This window comes from Schistocerca gregaria, chromosome 2 (genome assembly GCF_023897955.1).
Source record: "Schistocerca gregaria isolate iqSchGreg1 chromosome 2, iqSchGreg1.2, whole genome shotgun sequence".
Lineage (NCBI taxonomy): Eukaryota > Metazoa > Arthropoda > Insecta > Orthoptera > Acrididae > Schistocerca > Schistocerca gregaria.
The window spans coordinates 216,931,370-216,956,380 of record NC_064921.1 but is presented as its reverse complement, the minus strand read 5'-3'; the positions used below and the strand labels follow the sequence as shown (position 1 = coordinate 216,956,380).

Sequence of the window (25,011 nt, the reverse complement as noted above, 5' to 3'; positions counted from 1 at the left end):
CTAGGCGCTACAGTCTGGAACCGAGCGACCGCTACGGTCGCAGGTTCTAATCCTACCTCGGGCATGGATGTGTGTGATGTCCTTAGGTTAGTTAGATTTAATAAGTTCTAAGTTCTAGGCGACTGATGACCTCAGAAGTTAAGTCGCACAGTGCTCATAGCCATTTGAACAGAAAACAAATGTGTATGCGGAAATGTAAGACATGTTATTTGGTCTTAAGTGTGCCAAAGTGCAGTGCCACGCCTCTTCATAAATCATTCTTCTATACCACGTCACCGTATTTCGCTCTGTGGAATTGAAACGTGTATATTTTGTAATGGATGCCATCATATTATATTCAGGGCAGTGGAAATTGAAATGTCCTGTGGTGCCTCTCCTGTTCCCAGTCGGCCGGTTTGACAGCCTGCCCCTTTTTAAGAAAAAATCTCGCAATTAATAGCGTATGGGATTATTCCTAATCGAGAGAACAAGAACGCTTCAGAAAATTTGCACTCTTTATTGCCTATTAGCTAATAACTTACTGTTTTGTGTTGCATAAAATTAAGTATAGGATACATAAAACCAATAAAGACAAGATATAAGCAAGGAATTACACATTTCTTCAATCCTTGGCTCCTAATTTCTCTTTAATCTTGCTACAGCTTTACATGGCGTGCTTTCATTTCTGCTAAAGGATCTATTACCTCATCAAAGTTCGTCAAACGTTTTGCTACATGAAAAATCGAAATGTCGTTATCTAATACTGAAAAAGCTGTTAACACAAATAATACCCAAGGCTGGTGTGGTTTCTCGATCTGATTACGTCTATTTTGTCACTGTCTGCTAGATAAAACAAAACAGGCCTTTCTAATATTGCAGCAATTTTGTAACACACACACCAAATAAACGAGACTGTTTTGGCACAAATGGCCATTTTTATAACATAACAGAATATAATTCACGAAGTACCAATATCAAATGCCTACTACAAGCAAAAACCTTTATGTTAGGAAATAGTTTCACATTTCATTCACACGCACCAGTTTCTCTCAAGCACGAGATCGAAAAGTAGTATTACGAAATTTTTATACAAACTTGGAATCGCCTTATTCTTCCATAATTTGTGTGATGTCCCCGTTTGTTCTCCTTCCTCGTTCTAACAATCAATCTTGTCACCACCAATTCTGTAGCTATTCCTGCCACTATCAAAATTTGTTCGCTGCATTAACTTCACTAACCTTGTCAGAGTCACAGGTTTAGTTAGCCCGCGCTTATTTTCCGGTTTGGCGCTGTTACGTGTTCGTACAACACGTTTTCCGCGTTACTTCCGGAATAGAACTTATGTAACTGCTAGCCGGGGACTGTAAAACTGGTGCTTACTAGTTTAGCGACCTGGCCAAAAATTTTGTCAAAATTTCATTTTCTTGGATACACCGAGAAGAGAATACTTCATATTTCTCACCTGTTATTCTTGTCAGTCGTTTATTTCCATTCTGGTAGTCTGAATCTATGGATTTTGCTAGTAATTATAACAATGCTGATCATTCGCAAACCCAATCAACCACATAATCAGACAGCGATTGGCATTCATCCGTTCGGCTTTACTCCGCTCAGCTCTTATAGACCCGTCCCCTTTTGTCTGGGGAAAGTTTATTTCTAGATGCGACGAGGATTCTCCTGCAATAGACATCACGTACTCTATGCACGCATTCAAAAATCAACTTATGCTTCATTCAGAAATCAACTTAAAATGTGTTCAAAAATGTTCAAAAACCAACAGGGAATCGTTTCAAAATCATATGAATAATAGACAGACAAACGTGCGCTCTATGCTAGGCTCTTTGTCAAACTAGTTTTTTTTTTTTTTCTCAAGAATATGAATTTGGCGCCCCCTTTTCCCAGGTAGCACCTAGCTGCTTGCACAGCCAACAGCCACATTCATTTAGCCAGAAGCGGGAGAATCTACTATTCAAATGCGGCTCGGCTCAACTGCGCATGCGCGAGAGCCCGCTCGTAACTGTTAAAAGGAATTTAAGTTAAACAATTGTGACTTCACGCTCACCGAAGGCAATTTGTTGTTATGAAACATTGTATAGTCTTCCTAAAGCCTTTGACACATTTCGCTGTTGGCAGATTTTGAATGATCACTGTGTGTCGTTGTTGTAAATGGCGCATTTCCCTTGCAATTTAAGTTATTTTAGTTTTTTTCTCTCGTTTATGTTTCACTGTTGAAGTGTTATTCTGCAGTGGCGTGATACATTAATATCCTTTGTCAGAGTAATCGGTTCTTACCAGTCAAAATTACAAAAATGTAACTGAAAACTAAAACAATGAAAAATTCCCAAAATTCTAAAAAAAAATGCCCTGGTTTTTCCCGGTTTTCTTCCGGATGAAAATATTCCCGGGTTTTTCCCGGATCTCCCGGTTGTTCCGGGTTGTAAACACCCTTGTTTTCCGCTGCTTTTTTCATTGCCCTACAGGAAACTTGGTTCCTAGCAATGCGGACCCCACCCTCCATGGCTGTCAAGGCTATTTTAAGAATAAATAAATAAAAATATAAATGTTGTGTGACTAGGGCCTCCCGTCGGGTAGACCGTTTCCGGGGTTTAAATTTTTCGATCTGACCTCACTTCTGCGACTTGCGCGTCGATGGAGATGAAATGATGATGATTAGGACAACACAACACCCAGTCCCTGAGCGGAGAAAATCTCCGACCCAGCCGGGAATCGAACCCGGGCCATCAGGATTGACATTCTGTCACGCTGACCACTCAGTTACCAGGGGCGGACATTTTAAGAATTGTGATGACTATGAGTGTTGGGCTGTGTTTGTACGTATGTTCTGGACCCTGTCTGCAGCACACATATGCCACTCAATAAGACTTTGAAGGTTGTGTCTATCTGACTGAGGACATCCCTATAATTTACTGTGTGTAACGTGTATCCTGCTCCCAACAGTGAATTGTCCAAGAATGTGTTGCCAGCACTTTTTTCTGACCTCCTCCCATCCTTTCTAATTGTGGGTGACTGCAATGCCCACAGCACTGTGTGGGATGGGATTATGACCGCTGTCAAACACTTGCTCTCAGAACTTAGTATTTGACTTTCAGTTGTTTTGACTCTTCCTCAGCATCACACTCTTGGCTGTTGGCGCAGATGGGCTCTCAACAGAGCCGACTGTGATGCCTTCACCTCTGCTGTTGCCCTTAGCACCCTGTCACATGAAGATATTGATGTGTCCATCCAGAGCACAATTTCAGCCATTCTTTCTGTGGCTGACGTAGTAATCCTATATTCCTCAGGATCTCCCCTTCGGAAGCGAGTAGTTAGGTGGACCCCATAAATAGCTCTGGCCTCCAGAGATCGCAGTGGGCCCTCCAGTGGCATACGCACATCATGCCTGTAAATGACTCTGTGTCCGGGGACTGCCACCTCATAAAACAACAGAAACATGAATGCTGAGAACAATATGTTGCTACCTTCGGACGACATACCCTCCCTTCACAGGTTTGTGTGAGGATTCGATGTCTCTGTGGACACCAGTCCCCCACAGGTGTACCTTGTATCTCTCTGAATGGTTGTCTCTACACTGACCCACATGTTGTCACCAAACATTTTGCTTTGCATTAGGCTGGAGCCTCTATGACTGAGGATTATCAGCGGGAGAGTGAATTCACTCACCCTTCACTGTATGTCAGCTGAAGCCTGTAATTCTCCATTCAATGAGTGAGAATTCCTCAGTGCTCTAGCCCTTTGCTGTGACATGGCTCCAGGGCCAGACCATATCCACAACCAAATGCTGAAACAGTTATTGTTGGATTGCTAACATCACATCTGTGCCTCTTCAACAGTATGTGGAGTGAGGGTGAGTTCCCATCTCAATGGCAAGAAAGTGTGTCATGGTGGCACTGAAACCAGGTAAACATTCCCCCTCTTGAGATAGACTGCTATCAACCATTTAGTCTCACTACTATTCTCTGCAAGTTGTTAAAATGTATTGTAAGCAACAGGCTGTGTTGGTACCTTGAGCCTCAGGATCTTTTGGCTCTGCCCCATCTGCTATCCAGTCAGATTTGCCTGCCATCAACACCGCATCACTGTCTTCTTCAACACGAGAAAGACTTATGACACCACGTGGCATCACCACATCCTTTTTGTCTAGATTTGTGTGACCCACCATACTTCTTGGGTTCAAGGTGGTACTTACAGTAACCCCCCCCCCCCCCAATGTACTAAAGAATAGGTTTCCACAGCACTTAGAACTGCCTGTGCCCCTTGTTCTTGTGGCTATTAATGGTATAACTGCAGCTGTGTGGTCTACAGTGTCACCCTTCCTGATAATTTATGCATTTGCTGTTGGTCCTCAACTGTGGGTGTTGCCGAACACCAACTGGGGTGCTATATGAATGGCACAGTCGGTGCCCTGACCTATGACTTCCGGTTATCAGCTGCCAAGACATGCCTCATGCCCTCCTATTGCCATCTTACTGTTCATACACAACCAGACCACTATCTCGATGACAATCTTTGAATGTAGTGAAGTCTTATCACTATGGTCCAGATTAATACATACATACAGATTTTCGTTGCAATTAGTTTTCATTCTTTTTGTAGTTTCCTACATAAATCGTGGCATTTGGAGTCCAAAAATTTAACTTCAATTTTCCATATGACAGAGTTTAGTCCATATTTTTATATCAGAATTGCATAAATCCATATTTTCAATGCTACATTATACAGAACTGATCTTTTAAAAGTGTAACAGCATTGAAAAATTCATCAAATGACATTTCAAAGCGTGATTAAAAGTACAAGCTTTTGTGAAAGCACGTTTATAAACATGCTGTTATGAAATGTGGTACTTGTTTGTAGTAATGAACATGATATTAAATTAAGGCAGCTAAAATGCAATTTTTTCAATGGCAAAGGTCATTGGTACCGTCCACGTCCGTGAAATCTACCTGTCGAAACTAGGGTGCAAGAGCTAAGAAGTTTATAGATGGTACCTTATATGCCATGCCATCTTCATCATAGATATGTTACATGATTTCCATTCCTCCACATTTTCTGTTTTGCCACTCAGTTGTCTTTTGCATGGAACACACAACAATTACACCTTACAGTTAAGTGGGTGATTTTATGCTAGTGATGTGAATAAGAAGGCTTCAGCATTTATAAATGAGTGTTCCATTCAACACACAATGTCTGCCACGCACCTCCACAAGTAGTACATTAGCCATATGTATAACTTCATGTCTGTGTCATTCACTGTTGATAATGATGAGGTTAGCTGCTATGTGTCATTGTGTATTTTACACACCTATGGTCTTGCAAGTGTGTTATTTACGCATCTACATTCTTTCAAATATATGAGTCGCATATATCAGTCTGTGTGCATGTGTTTTTTTATATATGCATAAAATGCCGAAAGATGAGTAACTGTTGTGTTTAAAATTGCAAAAATATATTGAAGATTTCCCAAACCAGTCTTTGAGTACAGATTGTGAAGTACTGTTTTGTAATGCTTGTGAAGAATCCGTGTTGACTGAGGAACAGTTTCCAATATCACAGCACATGTCTACCACAAAACATAAGGTACGCATTACAAAGAAGAATAAATTCAAACAACATTTTTTTCTGATTTACAGCCAGTGGCTCACAAAGTTCTACCTTCTCGAAAGATATGTATTATGCCATGATTTGTGCTGATATACCTTTATTGAAATCAAATAACCCAGTGATTAAAAGCTTCCTAGAGAAGTATTCAGGCAAACGCATTCCTGATGAATCTACGCTTAGAAAAAACTGTCAGCAGCATTTACAAGGACTGTTTGGAGTTGATTCAAGACATACTTCAGGATGGCCTTATAAGGGTCGCATTAGACGAGACTATGGACAACCAAGGGCAGTACATTGGCATGTGAAGAACTTCATAAACGTAACTTCCAAACATTAACAAACCTCTTCAATGATGCTATTAGTATTTTATGGCCTAATGACGTAAAACATGACTAAGTTTTCTTGTTCGTTACCAATGTTGCTCCTTATATGGTTAAAGCTGGAGATGTCCTGAATGTGTTATATCCTAAAATGATCTGTGTAACCTGCTTGGTACACAAAATAAATAGATTAGCTGACTGCATAAGGTTAAATTACAAAATTGTTGATAGTCATCAGATGTAAAAAAATGTTTTTGAAAGCTCCCAGTAGGATCTCAAAATTTAAAGAGATGTATGCCAATATTATTTGCCACCAGAGCCACTACTGACATGTTGGGGTACATGGCTAGAAACAGTTGCATACTACATTGAGCATTTCAATGACATTAAAACAATTATTTTTCAGTTTGAAGATGAGTATGCTTGTATTTTGAATGCAAAAGAACTTTCTGAAAATGAAACTCTACAGAGTGATTTGCAATTATTGTTTTTTGTTGTGTTAGATTGACACCGGAAAGCCCTTCAGCATTTTTGAAAGACAGTGTAAAGATTATTGAAGGCATAAAAATGAAAATTAGTGAAGCAGATGGGTTGCTGAGTTATTAAAGCAAAATTTGAGCTATGTACTTGAGAAAAACAGAGCTTTTAATCTGCTCACAAAAATTAACATTGCACTGTGCGGAAGAATAGATGACCAACTTGATGCCCCATACTCACTTCCAGATTTGTGCAATTTAAATTTGCTCCAGTCACATCCTGCGACATTTAAAGATATTTCAGTCAGTAAAAAGTACCGTATCATTCAAAGAGAAATAGTATTAATTTTGAAAATTAAAAAAAATGTGATTATATATTGTAATAATACAAATAATGTCAGTGAGACTGTTTGTTTTTTGTATAACAAAGTGTGGTTTATTTGAAAATAGTACTTTTTTTTTGTCTGTCTATTTTTTCCATATTTTATATTTCTGAGTCATATTATATGTACATATTGTGTCATTTTTAATTCATATTTATCTGAACCCTAGTTATCATCATTTGGGACTGGTCTTCAATGTCTTGTAGACGTGACTTCCCCATCTTTGTCAACTTAAGCAAACACATTGTTCACCGCTAAATACTGTTCGCTGCGTCAGTAACACCAGCTGGAGCACAGACTGCTCTACATTTTTGCGATCCTACAAACCACGGATCTCGTCCCATCTTATCTATGGGAATGTGGCATATGGCTCCACACCGCCTTCAGCCCTGTAGATGTTGGATTCTATATATGGTTGTGGGATATGATTTTCAGTAGGTGCCCTTTGGACTAGCCCTGTGAACAGCCTTCTTTGGTCCCTTCCAAACAGATTGGATGCCAACAACTCCTGCTCAACTATGGAATACATGTTTTCTGTTTGTGTGAGCATCCAGACTGCTGTGGCCTTTTTCTTTGTAGAGAGATCCACCTCCCGCAACCGAGGCCCAGCACTGGAATTGAAGTTGCAGTTTGCACACAGGATTTCCGCTCTGAAGTCCTACTTCCACCATTGTTGCCTCTTGTTAGCAAGCAACTGCTCCTGGTGTGTACGCCTTCCTCGGATCTGTCTCTACCTCTCGTCGTGGCCAAAAGACCCTGTAGATCCCATGGTTTTTCACTGCCTGTTCCTGGCCATTCTTGATGTATTTCAGAGTTCAGATTGGTACTCAAATGGTACTGTGTGGTGTTTTACCTTGGGCAAGATATGTTCTATATTTTTAAACAGTGTTGTTCAGTATTTTTTTTTATTTTATTTACTTATTTTTAATATGTTCAGGCCTGATAAAAATTTTTCTGTTTTGTCAGTTGCCTTTATGCTATGCTCCTTTTAATCTGTCTTGTTGCTTTATGCCCATAACTGCTTTGGATATGATACAAGGTAGGCTTATAACAGAACGATACGAAATATTTTTTTTTTTTTACCACTTTAAAACTGTGTGCCAAATCAAGACTCGGTGGTTATTCCTTGCCTTTTTTGTGGGCTAGTGCTATTCTTGACTCACCTATCCATGCACAACAGGGGAACCATTTTCACAGATTTGGAATTGTGAAGGCAATGAATCATTACTACAGTAGATAGCTCAGTTAGTAAGAGCACTACCTGTGAAATGCCTGTTAGATGAAAACTGTTGGCTGGAACAAAATTTTATGTCATACATATTCCAGTGTAGAGTGAAAGATCAGTTCTGTGGTATGAAATGTACAGGTACCAGATAATTTTCTTGAGTCTTGGACCTACTGCATAAATACTGCTGAGGTTTGATTTTTCGCCATATACTGTAGGCATGTGATACCATAGTTGGAGGCTTACTTGTGTCCAGTGTTGTTTAATCACTCCTTGTTTTTGAAGTCCAGATTGTAGCAAACACATGCATAAGCTGTGTGGAAATTCAGAAAAACCTGGATACTTGGTCAGTAGTGCACTTGCCTGCAAAAGGCAAAGGTTCTGGTTCAAGTTCCAATCTGGCACACACTTATAACCTGCCCAGAAGTTTCAAATTAGTGCACATTCTGCAGCAGAGTGATATTTTTTCTAGATCCATCTTAATTTCCCATCCCTTTTCTCCCCAGTATCTTGGAACTGGTTACAATTTCTGTTTTGTATATTGTCTTCCACAAGAAAAATAATGGCATCACTTTCATGTTTTGTCTCACATGACTTTATAACTATGTGATTAATATTGATTAATATGTTTGTGATGTAGGAATGTGGCAAAAAAAGTAGCAGTAGTGGTGGACTGTATCATCACATGAAATCTCATTTACCACCAGCTTACGAATGTGCAGAATGTGGTAGAAAATTTGATAGGAAAAAGACACTTGCATCACATTGGCACAGACTACATGGTGACAGTACCCAAATTCAAAAAGAAGTTCATGTGAGACCTAAATCGCCTAAATGCAATACTGGTACTGATCAGGTGCTTTTAAAGTAAGTACCATAATGGAAATTATATTCAGTAAGAAGTGTTATAAATTTATGTTTAGTTCATACTTTTTAAGGTTTTTATTTTACCTAATATTTCAGTATGCATCTGGTACAGATGCTGATGGGGTCTCTTAAGATTTGTAGGATGTACACACTGTTGAGGGGGTTTTATTAGGTCCTAAGCTTCTGTAAAGTTTGGAAGGTAGGAGACGAGGTACTGGCAGAAGTTAAGCTGTGGGTACCGGGCGTGAGTCGTGCTTCGGTAGCTCAGATGGTAGAGCACTTGCCCGCGAAAGGCAAAGGTCCTGAGTTCGAGTCTCGGTCGGGCACACAGTTTTAATCTGCCAGGAAGTTACAAGAATGATGTGGGTTTCTGAATGCAGTTGTGTTAATACACTCAAAATATGTCGTGTCTTTGGATCCAAGACTACTCCGAATGCAAGATGACCTTCCTTTGTTATCAAGGGATTACAAAAAAAGGGATATAAATATACCACATTTATTTTGGAAACTTAAAAAGGTTCCTTACTCCATGTAACTGAAGGAGACAATAAAACTAATGATACACAGAAAATAAAATCAGTTACGTAGCTCACTCACTCAGATATAAATGCCGCTTAGTCATCCTCACTGGAATGGTCTGCAGAATATGCAGTTTCACTGTCATTGTCATGGTTATTGTGCACCATTTCCCACAGTAGATTGTCTTCATTCCCATAAAATACATTTGTTACATGGCAGTTCTTAAAGCTGTTCACAGTTCAAACATCATCTATGCATGTTCAACCAGTCTGGATCCATTCTGTAATCACAGATAGTGAAGGCTTCATCAACTGACAGGGATCAGGGCCTTGACCACCTTGAAGTAACCAATTGCTTTGCAGCTGCTTCAGATGGTTTTTAAATGGCTTATTGGTCAGCACATCTAACACTACTAGTTGCGAAGTCATACCTTCAGGAATGACGACAAGATCTGTGTTTAAATTCAGGATCTCTGCTTTCAGTGCTGGTGTCAGATGTCCCTTGCAAAAAGCAACAAGAGTCAGCATCCCACAGTTTGTTAGAAGAGCACCACCTGCTGCAGACAGTATGGAGGAAATCTGTAACCATCTCATTGGTCATCTATCCTTTTCCATTGCAACAAAATATGACACTGTCCAGCAACTTTTCCTTTTGGAATAGTTTTACGATTGAGGATGACGTAGGACCACATCTTCAAATGCACACATCATCATGGTGATTTGCAATTTCTCATTGCCGGTAGTGTGAACCAATACACTTCTGGCACCTTTCTCCTCAACTGTGTTACTCTATGGCATGTTGAAGTAAACAGGAGTCTCGTCAGTATTTCCAATTTAAGAGGTAAGTAATTCTTTCTCAGTCTTATAATGTCTCGCTGATACTCGAACTGCCCCAGATACAATGTTGGAAGACATTGAGCAAGGGATGTTGAGTGTCACAGCACAAGTTCATTGCGTTGCATCTTCCTTGTACACCACCCAGAGCTGGCTTTAAAGTGGACACCGTGCTCTTGTGGCAGTTCATGTGCTTTATTTCGTATATTGTGGGAGACTGCCATTCCTTCTTTAGGTTTCTTGGGCCCAGATATCATTAATTAAATTTCAGTATTTTCAAAATATTTACTGTGTGGGCTACTGAAAGCTTCTGTAGTTGACTTTGCAGTTTTCAGAAAACCTTTGTCCTTTTGCCACCTTGGATTGGCTTCTGTGACTCCATACCTCCTTGTGGGCACACAATAATTTTATTGCTTCTGGATGCCAAACAACCATGATTTTGAAGTATATGTCCCATTGAAAAATTTGGTGTTGAATCACATTGTTCCACACTACAATCCATTCCACACTTTACTACACAGTTTAGAAGTGGGATCTCCAAAGTTAAAAAACAAATGACAAAAAAAAATTGTCACAGCAAACCCTTCCTGCTATCACACAACAGTCCTCGAAGCATGCGCACTAGCTCATGGTTAAAGCAGAGAGTAGAGAGTTTCTAATAGGTAAAGAAAAGGAAAACTCCACATCATATGCTGTGAATGCAAGACACGCCCCAACTTCTGGGCATAGAATTATGGGAAAAAAGACCATCTTTGATTTGGAGATACATAGTATTCTTAGAACATGCGACCAAATGATGCAGTATAGTTACATGGCATGAAACTCGTATTTGGGAGGATGTCAGTTTCATCCTCATCTATCTAATCACATTTAGATTTCTGCAGTTATCTTAAATTAATAATCCCTTGAGGAAGAAATGACTGATTTCCTTGTCTATCTTTTCCCAATCAGAGCTTGCTTGTGCTCCACCTCGATTGACCGCACTATCATCAGTGTATTAAATCCTGATCTTTCTTTTTTCTTTTTGTAAAGCTTGAGCCCTTAGTGATAAGCAAGAGTTCTGAGCCAACTCCTCAGTTGGAAGAGTTTGGCAAGTTGCACTACCTGACTTACCTATGTCGTAAGCTTATTAGGCAACCAAATGGCCACTAAGTCTCCAGTGACCTGCATGGACTGTCATTTGACAAGGATGAAGTTTAACATCTCTGGCACCTGTGTGGAACTGCAATGAGTGACATCAGACAGATAATAAGCTGCAGATTGCTATCTGTTTATGCAATCCAATCTAATTGTTCGGTCTCCCCTCGTTTCTACCATTTTTGAACCAGTGTTCAGAACTAGTATTTTATTCCACCAATAGTGGGAAGATGTTCTAGTGCATTCAAACTTCTCGCTCCTCCCATTCTCTTTTGCTCCCAGAGCTCATTAGATATCACCAGGGCATTTAAAAATATCATAGGTACTTTCCATCCACTCCCAGAATTAAGATATTTTACATTACATGAACACTGTCTGAGCTTAGTTTTGTTTGGAGAAGGCTACCTTTTAATTGCATCCTAGAACATCTTCTCTCACTTGAAATCAGGTACAAGATGAAAGCAATGCAGCAGACTGTCCATGACTCCAAAAATTTTTGGAGGCGGCCAAGTATTTAGAAATGGACAGTAGTAGGCCTGTAAATGCTGCTGTATCAAGGAATGTTCAGGAAGATTTTTTGGCTACCTTGCTTAAACCAGATCTTACACAAGACATATGCAATATTATGTCAATAATAAGCAGAATTAAATTGACATTCCTAACATTACTATAAAAATAAAATGTGGATGAATAAATAAGTAATCAAACAATAGCTTTTGTAAATAGATTTTGATGAAAACATACTGTTGAAAACTGTATCCACTATTTTTGCTGTATAAATAACAACACACTTTAAAGAACATTAAATGTGAAAATTAACTCATTTTGCACAATTTAATGCTGTAAGACAGGATGTCTTCATTTTTTTAAAAATTGGCTTCACACAATTGGATTGTGCAGGAATCTGATTAAGCGGTTAATTTTATAATTATTATCTCTATTTATTTTTCAACTGTTTATTCTTGAAGGAAAAATTATTAACACTGCCCTGCAGGAAATCTCCTTATTATGACAATTGTTCACTTCTCTCATCTATTGTCGGTGTCAGGTACACCATGTGCTCTCTCAGTCCTTGCCCAAGTTCACAAAATTCTACATATATATACTCTTGCACATTATAGAACTCTTGCAGTGGTGAAGCTTGTTGCACGATTTTATCACAGCTGAATTCTTCAATATGCCTTTGAAAGTAGAAAGAAATCTCTAGTAGAAGTGCGTTTTTATCAATTCAACACTCCTACAACAGTGTCCAAAGCCCTTTGTTTCCACTCCTTGAGAAGTGAAGTTCATATGTTTCCAAATGAAAAAGACTTCTCACAAAAGACATGTTGTGTTAGTGCTAGCTTGTAACACTTTATTGAGGTTACCTCAAGGCAGAATGATTGTTGGACCTTACTTGTCAGGTTGGTTGATTGTGCTACCCAGTAATCCCACCTATACCACTAGGTTTATTTTTAATATAGTTAGCAGGAAAATGGTCAGAAGACCACATACCTGAGCAAACCTAAGAACTGGCAATTGTCAGCAGCACTGACCTCAGAGTGTGTGGGTTTCCTTGCATGTACGCAACCAGTACAGGAAGTGAAAGGACAGTTTATTAAATGGGAAGTGCTTAGTAACAAATTGACCATATATACATGAGTGTATATGAACATGACATGTATTTATTTATTCACTCATTCATTATATGTAGAGGGTGTTTCACAATTCCTGTTAGAGGCTTCACAAGCTGTAGAGTTGAATTAGTAGGTAAACCTCCCACTTCACAGTATGCACGCAGCAGGCATAATAAGCTGTGTACTCTACAGGGGCTACTCCACATGGAGACCATGCAGTTCATTCCAAAAGGTGTATCAGTAACACCTACTTTCATTCACACAATCCACAGACCCTGGTGTGAGTCCATGAGTTAACCGTCTTTGTTGTGAACATACCAGTTTCTTGCAGTTGTTGTTGCAGTCAGCTGAAAATTGCATGTGATGGATTAAGGTGATCCAGGGAACATTCTAAATATATGTGTTATGTAGCTCTACCATTATACACCATACCTGAAGTGGGAGACTTGAAAGTAATCCTATCTTTAGACTTATTTTATATGGTACATTTCTGGACTTACGGTCCTTGTTGTTGTTGTGGTTTTCAGTCCTGAGACTGGTTTGATGCAGCTCTCCATGCTACTCTATCCTGTGCAAGCTTCTTCATCTCCCAGTACCTACTGCAACCTACGTCCTTCTGAATCTGCTTACTGTATTCATCTCTTGGTCTCCCTCTACGATTTTTACCCTCCACGGTGCCCTCCAATACTAAATTGGTGATCCCTTGATGCCTCAGAACATGTCCTACCAACCGATCCCTCCTTCTGGTCAAGTTGTGCCACAAACTTCTCTTCTCCCCAAACCTATTCAATACTTCCTCATTAGTTATGTGATCTACCCATCTAACCTTCAGCATTCTTCTGTAGCACCACATTTCGAAAACTTCTATTCTCTTCTTGTCCAAACTATTTATCGTCCATGTTTCACTTCCATACATGGCTACACTCCATACAAATACTTTCAGAAGTGACTTCCTGACACTTAAATCTATACTCAATGTTAACAAATTTCTCTTTTTCAGAAACGCTTTCCTTGCCATTGCCAGTCTAAATTTTATATCCTCTTTACTTCGACCATCATCAGTTATTTTGCTCCCCAAATAGCAAAACTCCTTTACTACTTTAAATGTCTCATTTCCTAATCTAATTCCTTCAACATCACCCAACTTCATTCGACTACATTCCATTATCCTTGTATTGCTTTTGTTGATGTTCATTTTATATCCTCCTTTCAAGAAATTATCCATTCCGTTCAACTGCTCTTCCAAGTCCTTTGCCGTCTCTGACAGAATTACAATGTCGTCGGCGAACCTCGAAGTTTTTATTTCTTCTCCATGGATTTTAATACCTACTCCAAATTTTTCTTTTGTTTCCTTTACTGCTTGCTCAATATACAGATTGAATAACATCGGGGAGAGACTACAACCCTGTCTCACTCCCTTCCCAACCACTGCTTCCCTTTCGTATCCCTCGACTCTTATAACTCTGCCATCTGGTTTATGTACAAATTGTAAATAGCCTTTCGCTCCCTGTATTTTACTCCTGCCACCTTCAGAATTTGAAAGAGAGTATTCCAGTCAACATTGTCAAAAGCTTTCTCTAAGTCTACAAATGCTAGAAACGTAGGTTTGCCTTTCCTTAATCTTTCTTCTAAGATAAGTCGTAGGGTCAGTATTGCCTCACGTGTTCCAACATTTCTACGGAAGCCAAACTGATCTTCCCCGAGGTCAGCTTCTACTAGTTTTTCCATTCGTCTGTAAAGAATTCGTATTAGTATATTGCAGCTGTGACTTATTAAACTGATAGTTCGGTAATTTTCACATCTGTCAACACCTGCTTTCTTTGGGATTGGAATTATTATATTCTTCTTGAAGTCTGAGGGTATTTCGCCTGTCTCATACATCTTGCTCACCAGATGGTAGAGTTTTGTAAGGACTGGCTCTCCCGAGGCCGTCAGTAGTTCCAATGGAATGTTGTCTACTCTGGGGGCCTTGTTTCGACTCCCAATTCCATAATATTGTCCTCAAGTGTATCGCCCTTGTATAGACCCTCTATATACTCCTTCCACTTTTCTGCTTTATCTTCTTTGCTTAGAACTGCGTTTCCGTCCGAGCTCTTGATGTTCATACAAGTGGTTCTCCTATCTCCAAAGGTCTCTTTAATTTTCCTGTAGGCAGTATCTATCTTACCCCTAGTGAGATAAGCCTCTACATCCTTACATCTGTCCTATAGCCAACCCTGCTTAGACATTTTGCACTTCACTTCCGGTTGATCTCATTTTTGAGACGTCTGTATTCCTTTTTGCCTGCTTCATTTACTGCATTTTTATATTTTCTCCTTTCATCAATTAAATTCAATATTTCTTCTGTCACCCAAGGATTTCTACTAGCCCTTGACTTTTTACCTACTTGATCCTCTGCTGCCTTCACTACTTCATCCCTCAAAGCTACCCATTCTTCTTCTACTGTATTTCTTTCCCCCATTCCTGTCAATTGCTCCCTTATGCTCTCCCTGAAACTCTGCACAACCTCTGGTTCTTTCAGCTTATCCAGGTCCCATCTCCTTAAATTCCTACCCTTTTGCAGTTTCTTCAGTTATAACCTACAGGTCATAACCAATAGATTGTGGTCAGAGTCCACATCTGCCCCTGGAAATGTCTTACAATTTAAAACCTGGTTCCTAAATCTCTGTCTTACCAGTATATAATCTATCTGATACCTTTTAGTATCTCCAGGGTTCTTCCATGTATACAACCTTCTTTTATGATTCTTGAACCAAGTGTTAGCTATGATTAAGTTGTGCTCTGTGCAAAATTCTACCAGGCGGCTTCCTCTTTCATTTCTTTGCCCCAGTCCATATTCACCTACTACGTTTCCTTCTCTCCTTTTCCCTACTACCGAATTCCAGTCACCCATGACTATTAAATTTTCATCTCCCTTCACTATCTGAATAATTTCTTTTATTTGATCATACATTTCTTCAATTTCTTCGTCATCTGCAGAGCTAGTTGGCATATAAACTTGTACTACTGTAGTAGGTGTGGGCTTTGTATCTATCTTTGCCACAATAATGCGTTCATTATGCTGTTTGTAGTAGCTTACCCGCATTCCTATTTTCCTATTCATTATTAAAGCTACTCCTGCATTACCCCTATTTGATTTTGTGTTTATAACCCTGTAGTCACCTGACCAGAAGTCTTGTTCCTCCTGCCACCGAACTTCACTAATTCCCACTATATCTAATTTTAACCTATCCATTTCCCTTTTTTAAATTTTCTAACCTACCTGCCCGATTAAGGGATCTGACATTCCACGCTCCGATCCGTAGAACGCCAGTTTTCTTTCTCCTGATAACGATATCCTCTTGAGTAGTCCCCGCCCGGAGATCCGAATGGGTGACTATTTTACCTCTGGAATATTTTACCCAAGAGGACGCCATCATCATTTAATCATACAGTAAAGCTGCATGCCCTCGGGAAAGGTTACGGCTGTAGTTTCCCCTTGCTTTCAGCCGTTCACAGTACCAGCACAGCAAGGCCGTTTTGGTTAGTGTTACAAGGCCAGATCAGTCAATCGTCCAGACTGTTGCCCCTGCAACTACTGAAAAGGCTGCTGCCTCTCTTCAGGAACCACACGTTTGTCTGGCCTCTCAACAGATACCCCTCCGTTGTGGTTGCACCTACGGTATGGCTATCTGTATCGCTGAGGCACGCAAGCCTCCCCACCAACGGCAAGGTCCATGGTTCATGGGGGGAGGTTAGGGTCCTTATCAAAACTTTATCTACTGACAGCCATGTACAACTCTTAAGAAGCCTCTAATACAGAGAAAGGTGGCACTGTGGTTAACACATTAGACTCTCATTTGGGAGGACAACGGTTCTAACCCACATCCAGCCACCCTGATTTAGGTTTTCCATTAATTCCCTAAATCGCTTCAGGCAAATGCCAAGACGGTTTCTTTGAAAGGGCACAGTCAACTTCCTTCTCCATCCTTCCCTAATCCAATGGGATTGATAACCTCATTGTTTGATCCCAACCCCCAAATCAGTAAGCCAAGCATCTAATAGGAAATTTAAAATGTTAATCTTCCCCAACGTATCCCTCTCCTTCACTTTAATATATGCCTGTTAGCAATAATATACATTTTGTCTCCTAAAGGTAAAAATTGGCCAGCAGTTGTCTCTCGTAATTTATTAGTTCATGCTTAACACCCACTAACAAAATATTTTAATAGATCCACACCCAGTTGCCACCAATACTCACATTCATGTATACAAAGTTCACTATATATATATATGAAGGAGAACTGAATAGAAGTGATGAAAATAATGTTTGTTGTTTGGTTTTAATTTGAACAGCAGATGATGATTATTTGCAATACATTTGTGAAAATATATTATTCCTTTGCTTTTTTCTTGTAATTATATAGCCACATTTAAAAGTCAGTAAAATCCTGCCATTAAATTCTTCATAATTAAAACAGACTGATAAGTTTTCTCTGTATTATTTTGATTCATGACCTGTATGTGTTCATGGTAACCTGTTCTTCTTTCAGATGTTGTGATTGCGATAAGACTTATATGTCAGCAACAGGCCTAAGTAGACACCGTGCTACTGTTCACTTACAAAAATTTCCACATACTTGTATCACATGTGGGCAAGCCTTTACACAGAAATCATCCTTGTTGCGTCACCAAAAAGTACACACTAAAGTACGTCCATTCCAGTGTGGATATTGTGTTGCAGCCTTCAAAGATAAATGGCATCTTACACAGCATGAGAGGTATGTACTTTTTTGCACAACTGTACCTACCATCCAAGCAAAGTGACACTGTGGTAAGACTATGGGTTTGCATTCCTGAGAATAGCCGTATATAATCGTGTTTAGCGTCCAGATTGTTTTCCACGGTCTTCATAAATTGCTTAAAGCAAATATGTTGGAAAGGTTCATTTGTAAAGCACACGACACTTGTTCCCCACCTAATAACCTCATCTTCGACTAGACACTAAGCCCTAATCTTCCTTTCTGTAGACCTGCCAGTTTCTCTCAAATGGCTGTTCTTCAATGTAGTTACATTAACTGACATTAAACTGAAAATAATTAATATTGTGAATAGTTTTGCCCCAGCTGGGGCATATTTTTCATAAAGTCTTAAGATTAAGACCGATTTAATAGTGTTTGGGACGTGAGCAATGACAGCTTTAATTTGTCTCCTTGATACATTTTATCTTCTACAAGAGTAATATGGTTATTGTTTCTGAAAATACATTTCAGTAAACCATGATAGACTGCATTCTGTTTAGAGACTGTCAACTCTAACATCCAGTATTCTGTTGTGTAGAACATGGAAGAAAATACCAGGGTCTTGGATAATGGTTCCATCATAAAAATAATTTGCACCCACCAGTGCTTCTAAATGCTGAGTTGAGAATGGATTACTACATCGACTTCCATACTCAGCAAACCACTGTGAAGTGCATGCTCTGCCAGAGCATGCATAACTTTACCAAGTTATAACGGTGTTTTCCTGTTCCATTCATGTATGGATTATGGGAAGAATGATTACTTAAATGCCTATGTGTAAGCTGTAATTAGACTAATCTTGTCTCCATGATTCCTTGGGGTGTGATATGTATGAGAGTTTGTAGTATATTTCTAAGAGTCATCATTTAAAGCTGGCTTTCATGGGATAGTTTTCATGTATCATAAACTGTTTTTTCAGTTCAGGTCTTTCAGTATCTCTGCGATGCCCTCCCATGGGTCAAAGAAACCTGTGATCATTAATACTGTCTTTCTGCATATATGTTCAGCGTCCTCTTCTAACACCACTACACAACTATAGGGGGCAAATAATAATAGTTCAGAAATTGCTGTGTTTTTATTAAATCAGTATGTCTTTGTGCTTCTGTGAGAGATTGTAACATCAAATGCTACCATAGAATGAAAAACATTTTGTATAAATACTTGGCAGTGAGGCTTGAATAAACATTGCGTGGGTTTCCCATATGAGTTAATAACCTTACAACTTCGCTCACTTCATCTTCCTTCTGTTACTTACGTTAGGACCAGATTAGAACAAAAGATTTTACAGTCTTCGTTTAACCTTAAAAATCATAACATAACTTATTACAACTTCACTGGAAACCACTTTTACAAACTCACAACTAATTGTTCTTGCCACATCATCATCATCATTTAAGACTGATTATGCCTTTCAGCGTTCAGTCTGGAGCATAGTCCCCCTTATAAAATTCCTCCATGATCCCCTATTCAGTGCTAACATTGGTGCCTCTTCTGATATTAAGCCTTTTTTTTGTCATCAGTCTACTGACTGGTTTGATGCGGCCCGCCACAAATTCGTTTCCTGTGCTAACCTCTTCATCTCAGAGTAGCAGTTGCAACCTACGTCCTCAATTATTTGCTTCACGTATTCCAATCTCTGTTTTCCTCTACAGTGTTTGCCCTCTACAGTTCCCTCTAGTACCATGGAAGTCATTCCCTCATGCCTTAGCAGATGTCCTATCATCCTGTCCCTTCTCCTTATCAGTGTTTTCCACATATTCCTTTCCTCTCCGATTCTGCGTAGAACTTCCTCATTCCTTACCTTATCAGTCCACATAATTTTCAACATTCGTCTATAGCACCACATCTCAAATGCTTCGATTCTCTTCTGTTCCGGTTTTCCCCCAGTCCATGTTTCACTACCATACAATGCTGTACTCCAGACAAACATCCTCAGAAATTACTTCCTCAAATTAAGGCCGTTATTTGATATTAGTAGACTTCTCTTGGCCAGAAATGCCTTTTTTGCCATAGCGAGTATGCTTTTGATGTCTTCCTTGCTCCGTCCGTCATTGGTTATTTTACTGCCTAGGTAGCAGAATTCCTTAACTTCATTGACTTCGTGACCATCAATCCTGATGTTAAGTTTCTTGCTGTTCTCATTTCTACTACTTCTCATTACCTTCGTCTTTCTCCGATTTAATCTCAAACCATACTGTGTACTCATTAGACTGTTCATTCCGTTCAGCAGATCATTTAATTCTTCTTCACTTTCGCTCAGGATAGCAATGTCATCAGCGAATCGTATCATTGATATCCTTTCTCCTTGTATTTTAATTCCACTCCTGAACCTTTCTTTTATTTCCATCATTGCTTCCCGATGTACAGATTGAAGAGTAGGGGCGAAAGGCTACAGCCTTGTCTTACTCCCTTCTTAATACGAGCACTTCGTTCTTGATCGTCCACTCTTATTATTCCCTCTTGGTTGCTGTACATACTGTATATGACCCGTCTCTCCCTATAGCTTACCCCTACTTTTTTCAGTATCTCGAACAGCTTGCACCATTTTATATTGTCGAATGCTTTTTCCAGGTCGACAAATCCTATGAACGTGTCTTCATTTTTCATTAGCCTTGCTTCCATTATTAGCCGTAACGTCAGAATTGCCTCTCTCGTGCCTTTACTTTTGCTAAAGCCAAACCGATTGTCGCCTAGCGCATTCTCAATTTTCTTTTCCATTCTTCTGTATATTATTCTTGTAAGCAGCTTCGATGCATGAGCTGTTAAGCTGATTATGCGATAATTATCGCACTTGTCAGCTCTTGCCGTCTTCGGAATTGTGTGGATGATGCTTTTCTGAAAGTCAGATGGTATGTCGCCAGACTCATATATTCTACACACCAACGTGAATTCCAGAGGTAAAATAGTCCCCCATTCGGATCTCCGGGCGGGGACTACTCAGGAGGATGTCGTTATCAGGAGAAAGAAAACTGACGTTCTACGGATCGGAGCATGAAATGTCAGATCCCTTAATCGGGCAGGTAGGTTAGAAAATTTAAAAAGGGAAATGGATAGGTTAAAGTTAGATATAGTGGGAATTAGTGAAGTTCGGTGCAGGAGGAACAAGACTTCTGGTCAGGTGACTACAGGGTTATAAACACAAAATCAAATAGGGGTAATGCAGGAGGAGGTTTAATAATGAATAGGAAAATAGGAATGTGGGTAAGCTACTGCAAACAGCATAGTGAACGCATTATTGTGGCCAAGATAGATACAAAGCCCACACCTACTACAGTAGTACAAGTTTATATGCCAACTAGCTCTGCAGGTGACAAAGAAATTGAAGAAATGTATGATCAAATAAAAGAAATTATTCAGATAGTGAAGGGAGGCGAAAATTTAGTGGTCATATGAGACTGGAATTCGAGTGTAGGAAAAGGGTGAGAAGGAAACGTAGTACGTGAATATGGATTGGGGCTAAGAAATGAAAGAGGAAGCCGCCTGGTAGAATTTTGCACGGAGCACAACTTAATCATAGCTAACACTTGGTTTAAGAATCATGAAAGAAGGTTGTATACATGGAAGAACCCTGGAGATAGTAAAAGGTATCAGATAGATTATATAATGGTAAGACAGAGATTTAGGAACCAGGTTTTAAATTGTAAGACATTTCCAGGGGCAGATGTTGACTCTGACCACAAGCTATTGGTTATGACCTGTAGATTAAAACTGAAGAAACTGCAAAAGGTGGAATTTTAAGGAGATGGGACATGGATAAACTAAAAGAACCAGAGGTTGTACAGAGTTTCAGGGAGAGCATAAGGGAGCAATTGACAGGAATGGGGGAAAGAAATACAGTTGAAGAAGAATGGGTAGCTTTGAGGGATGAAGTAGTGAAGGCAGCAGAGGTAAAAAGACAAGGGCTAGTAGAAATCCTTGGGTAACAGAAGAAATATTGAATTTAATTGATGAAAGGAGAAAATATAAAAATGCAGTAAATGAAGCAGGCAAAAAGGAATACAGACGTCTCAAAAATGAGATTGACAGGAAGTGCAAAATGTCTAAGCAGGGATGGCTAGAGGACAAATGTAAGGATGTAGAGGCTTATCTCACTAGGGGTAAGATAGATACTGCCTACAGGAAAATTAAAGAGACCTTTGGAGATAGGAGAACCACTTGTATGAACATCAAGAGCTCGGACGGAAACGCAGTTCTAAGCAAAGAAGATAAAGCAGAAAAGTGGAAGGAGTATATAGAGGGTCTATACAAGGGCGATACACTTGAGGACAATATTATGGAATTGGGAGTCGAAACAAGGCCCCCAGAGTAGACAACATTCCATTGGAACTACTGACGGCCTCGGGAGAGCCAGTCCTTACAAAACTCTACCATCTGGTGAGCAAGATGTATGAGACAGGCGAAATACCCTCAGACTTCAAGAAGAATATAATAATTCCAATCCCAAAGAAAGCAGGTGTTGACAGATGTGAAAATTACCGAACTATCAGTTTAATAAGTCACAGCTGCAATATACTAATACGAATTCTTTACAGACGAATGGAAAAACTAGTAGAAGCTGACCTCGGGGAAGATCAGTTTGGCTTCCGTAGAAATGTTGGAACACGTGAGGCAATACTGACCCTACGACTTATCTTAGAAGAAAGATTAAGGAAAGGCAAACCTACGTTTCTAGCATTTGTAGACTTAGAGAAAGCTTTTGACAATGTTGACTGGAATACTCTCTTTCAAATTCTGAAGGTGGCAGGAGTAAAATACAGGGAGCGAAAGGCTATTTACAATTTGTACATAAACCAGATGGCAGAGTTATAAGAGTCGAGGGATACGAAAGGGAAGCAGTGGTTGGGAAGGGAGTGAGACAGGGTTGTAGTCTCTCCCCGATGTTATTCAATCTGTATATTGAGCAAGCAGTAAAGGAAACAAAAGAAAAATTTGGAGTAGGTATTAAAATCCATGGAGAAGAAATAAAAACTTCGAGGTTCGCCGACGACATTGTAATTCTGTCAGAGACGGCAAAGGACTTGGAAGAGCAGTTGAACGGAATGGATAATTTCTTGAAAGGAGGATATAAAATGAACATCAACAAAAGCAAAACGAGGATAATGGAATGTAGTCGAATTAAGTCGGGTGATGCTGAAGGAATTAGATTAGGAAATGAGACATTTAAAGTAGTAAAGGAGTTTTGATATTTGGGGAGCAAAATAACTGATGATGGTCGAAGTAGAGAGGATATAAAATGTAGGCTGGCAATGGCAAGGAAAGCATTTCTGAAGAAGAGAAATTTGTTAACATCGAGTATAGATTTAAGTGTCAGGAAGTCACTTCTGAAAGTATTTCTATGGAGTGTAGCCATGTATGGAAGTGAAACATGGACGATAAATATTTTGGACTAGAAGAGAATAGAAGCTTTCGAAATGTGGTGCTACAGAAGAATGCTGAAGATTAGATGGGTAGATCACATAACTAATAAGGAAATATTAAATAGGATTGGAAGTTTGTGGCACAACTTGACCAGAAGAAGGGATTGGTTGGTAGGACATGTTCTGAGGCATCAAGGGATTACCAATTTAGTATTGGAGGGCAGCGTAGAGGGTAAAAATCGTAGAAGGAGACAAAGAGATGAATACACTAAGCAGATTCAGTAGGATGTAGGTTGCAGTAGGTACTGGGAGATGAAGAAGCTTGCACAGGATATAGTAGCATGGAGAACCGCATCAAACCAGTCTCAGGACTGAAGACCACAAGAACAACAACAACGTGAATAGTCGTTTTGTTGCCACTTCCCGTAATGATTTTAGAAATTCTGATGGAATGTTATCCATGCCTTCTGCCTTATTTGACCGTAAGTCCTCCAAAGCTTTTTTTAATTCCGATTCTAATACTGGATCCCCTATCTCTTCTAAATCGACTCCTGTTTCTTCTTCTATCACATCAGACAAATCTTCACCCTCATAGAGGCTTCCAATGTATTCTTTCCACCTATCTGCTCTCTCCTCTGCATTTAACAGTGGAATTCCCGTTGCACTCTTAATGTTACCACCATTGCTTTTAATGTCACCAAAGGTTGTTTTGACTTTCCTGTATGCTGAGTCTGTCCTTCCGACAATCATATCTTTTTCGATGTCTTCACATTTTTCCTGCAGCCATTTCGTCTTAGCTTCCCTGCACTTCCTATTTATTTCATTCCTCAGCGACTTGTATTTCTGTATTCCTGGTTTTCCCGGAACATGTTTGTACTTCCTCCTTTCATCAATCAACTGTTACCCATGGTTTCTTTGCAGCTACCTTCTTTGTACCTATGTTTTCCTTCCCAACTTCTGTGATGGCCGTTTTTAGAGATGTCCATTCCTCTTCAACAGTACTGCCTACTGAGCTATTTCTTATTGCTGTATCTATAGAGTTGGAGAACTTCAAACGTATCTCGTCATTCCTTAGAACTTCCGTATCCCACTTCTTTGCGTATTGATTCTTCCTGACTAATGTCTTGAACTTCAACCTACTCTTCATCATCACTGTATTGTGATCCGAGTCTATATCTGCTCCTGGGTACGCCTTACAATCCAATATCTGATTTCGGAATCTCTGTCTGACCATGATGTAATCTAATTGAAATCTTCCCGTATCTCCCGGCCTTTTCCAAGTATACCTCCTCCTCTTCTGATTCTTGAACAGGGTATTTGCTATTACTAGTTGAAACTTGTTACAGAACTCAATTAGTCTTTCTCCTCTTTCATTCCTTGTCCCAAGCTCATACTCTCCTGTAACCTTTTCTTCTACTCCTACCCCTACAACTGCATTCCAGTCGCCCATGACTATTAGATTTTCGTCCCCCTTTACATACTGCATTACCCTTTCAATATCCTCATACACTTTCTCTATCTGTTCATCTTCAGTTTGCGATGTCAGCATGTATACCTGAACTATCGTTGTCGGTGTTGGTCTGCTGTCGATTCGGATTAGAACAACCCGGTCACTGAACTGTTCACAGTAGCAGACCCTCTGCCCTACCTTCCTATTCATAACGAATCCTACACCTGTTATACCATTTTCTGCTGCTGTTGATATTACCCGATACTCATCTGACCAGAAATCCTTGTCTTCCTTCCACTTCACTTCACTGACCCCTACTATATCTAGATTGAGCCTTTGCATTTCCCTTTTCAGATTTTCTAGTTTTCCTACCACGTTCAAGCTTCTTACATTCTATGCCCCAACTCGTAAAACATTATCCTTTCGTTGATTATTCAATCCTTTTCTCA

General features: G+C 39.6%; 1 protein-coding gene across 2 annotated transcripts in view; it reads left to right on the top strand.

Annotated features, from left to right (window-relative positions):
* Positions 1-25,011, top strand: part of LOC126336710 (zinc finger protein 501-like) — a 99,984-nt gene that overhangs the window by 58,855 nt on the left and 16,118 nt on the right. For both annotated transcript variants that reach the window (XM_050000679.1, XM_050000678.1), the window contains 2 exons: positions 8,643-8,869; positions 17,507-17,734. In XM_050000679.1, the coding sequence (XP_049856636.1) occupies positions 8,643-8,869; positions 17,507-17,734 (455 nt within the window). The remainder of the gene's footprint in view (positions 1-8,642; positions 8,870-17,506; positions 17,735-25,011) is intronic.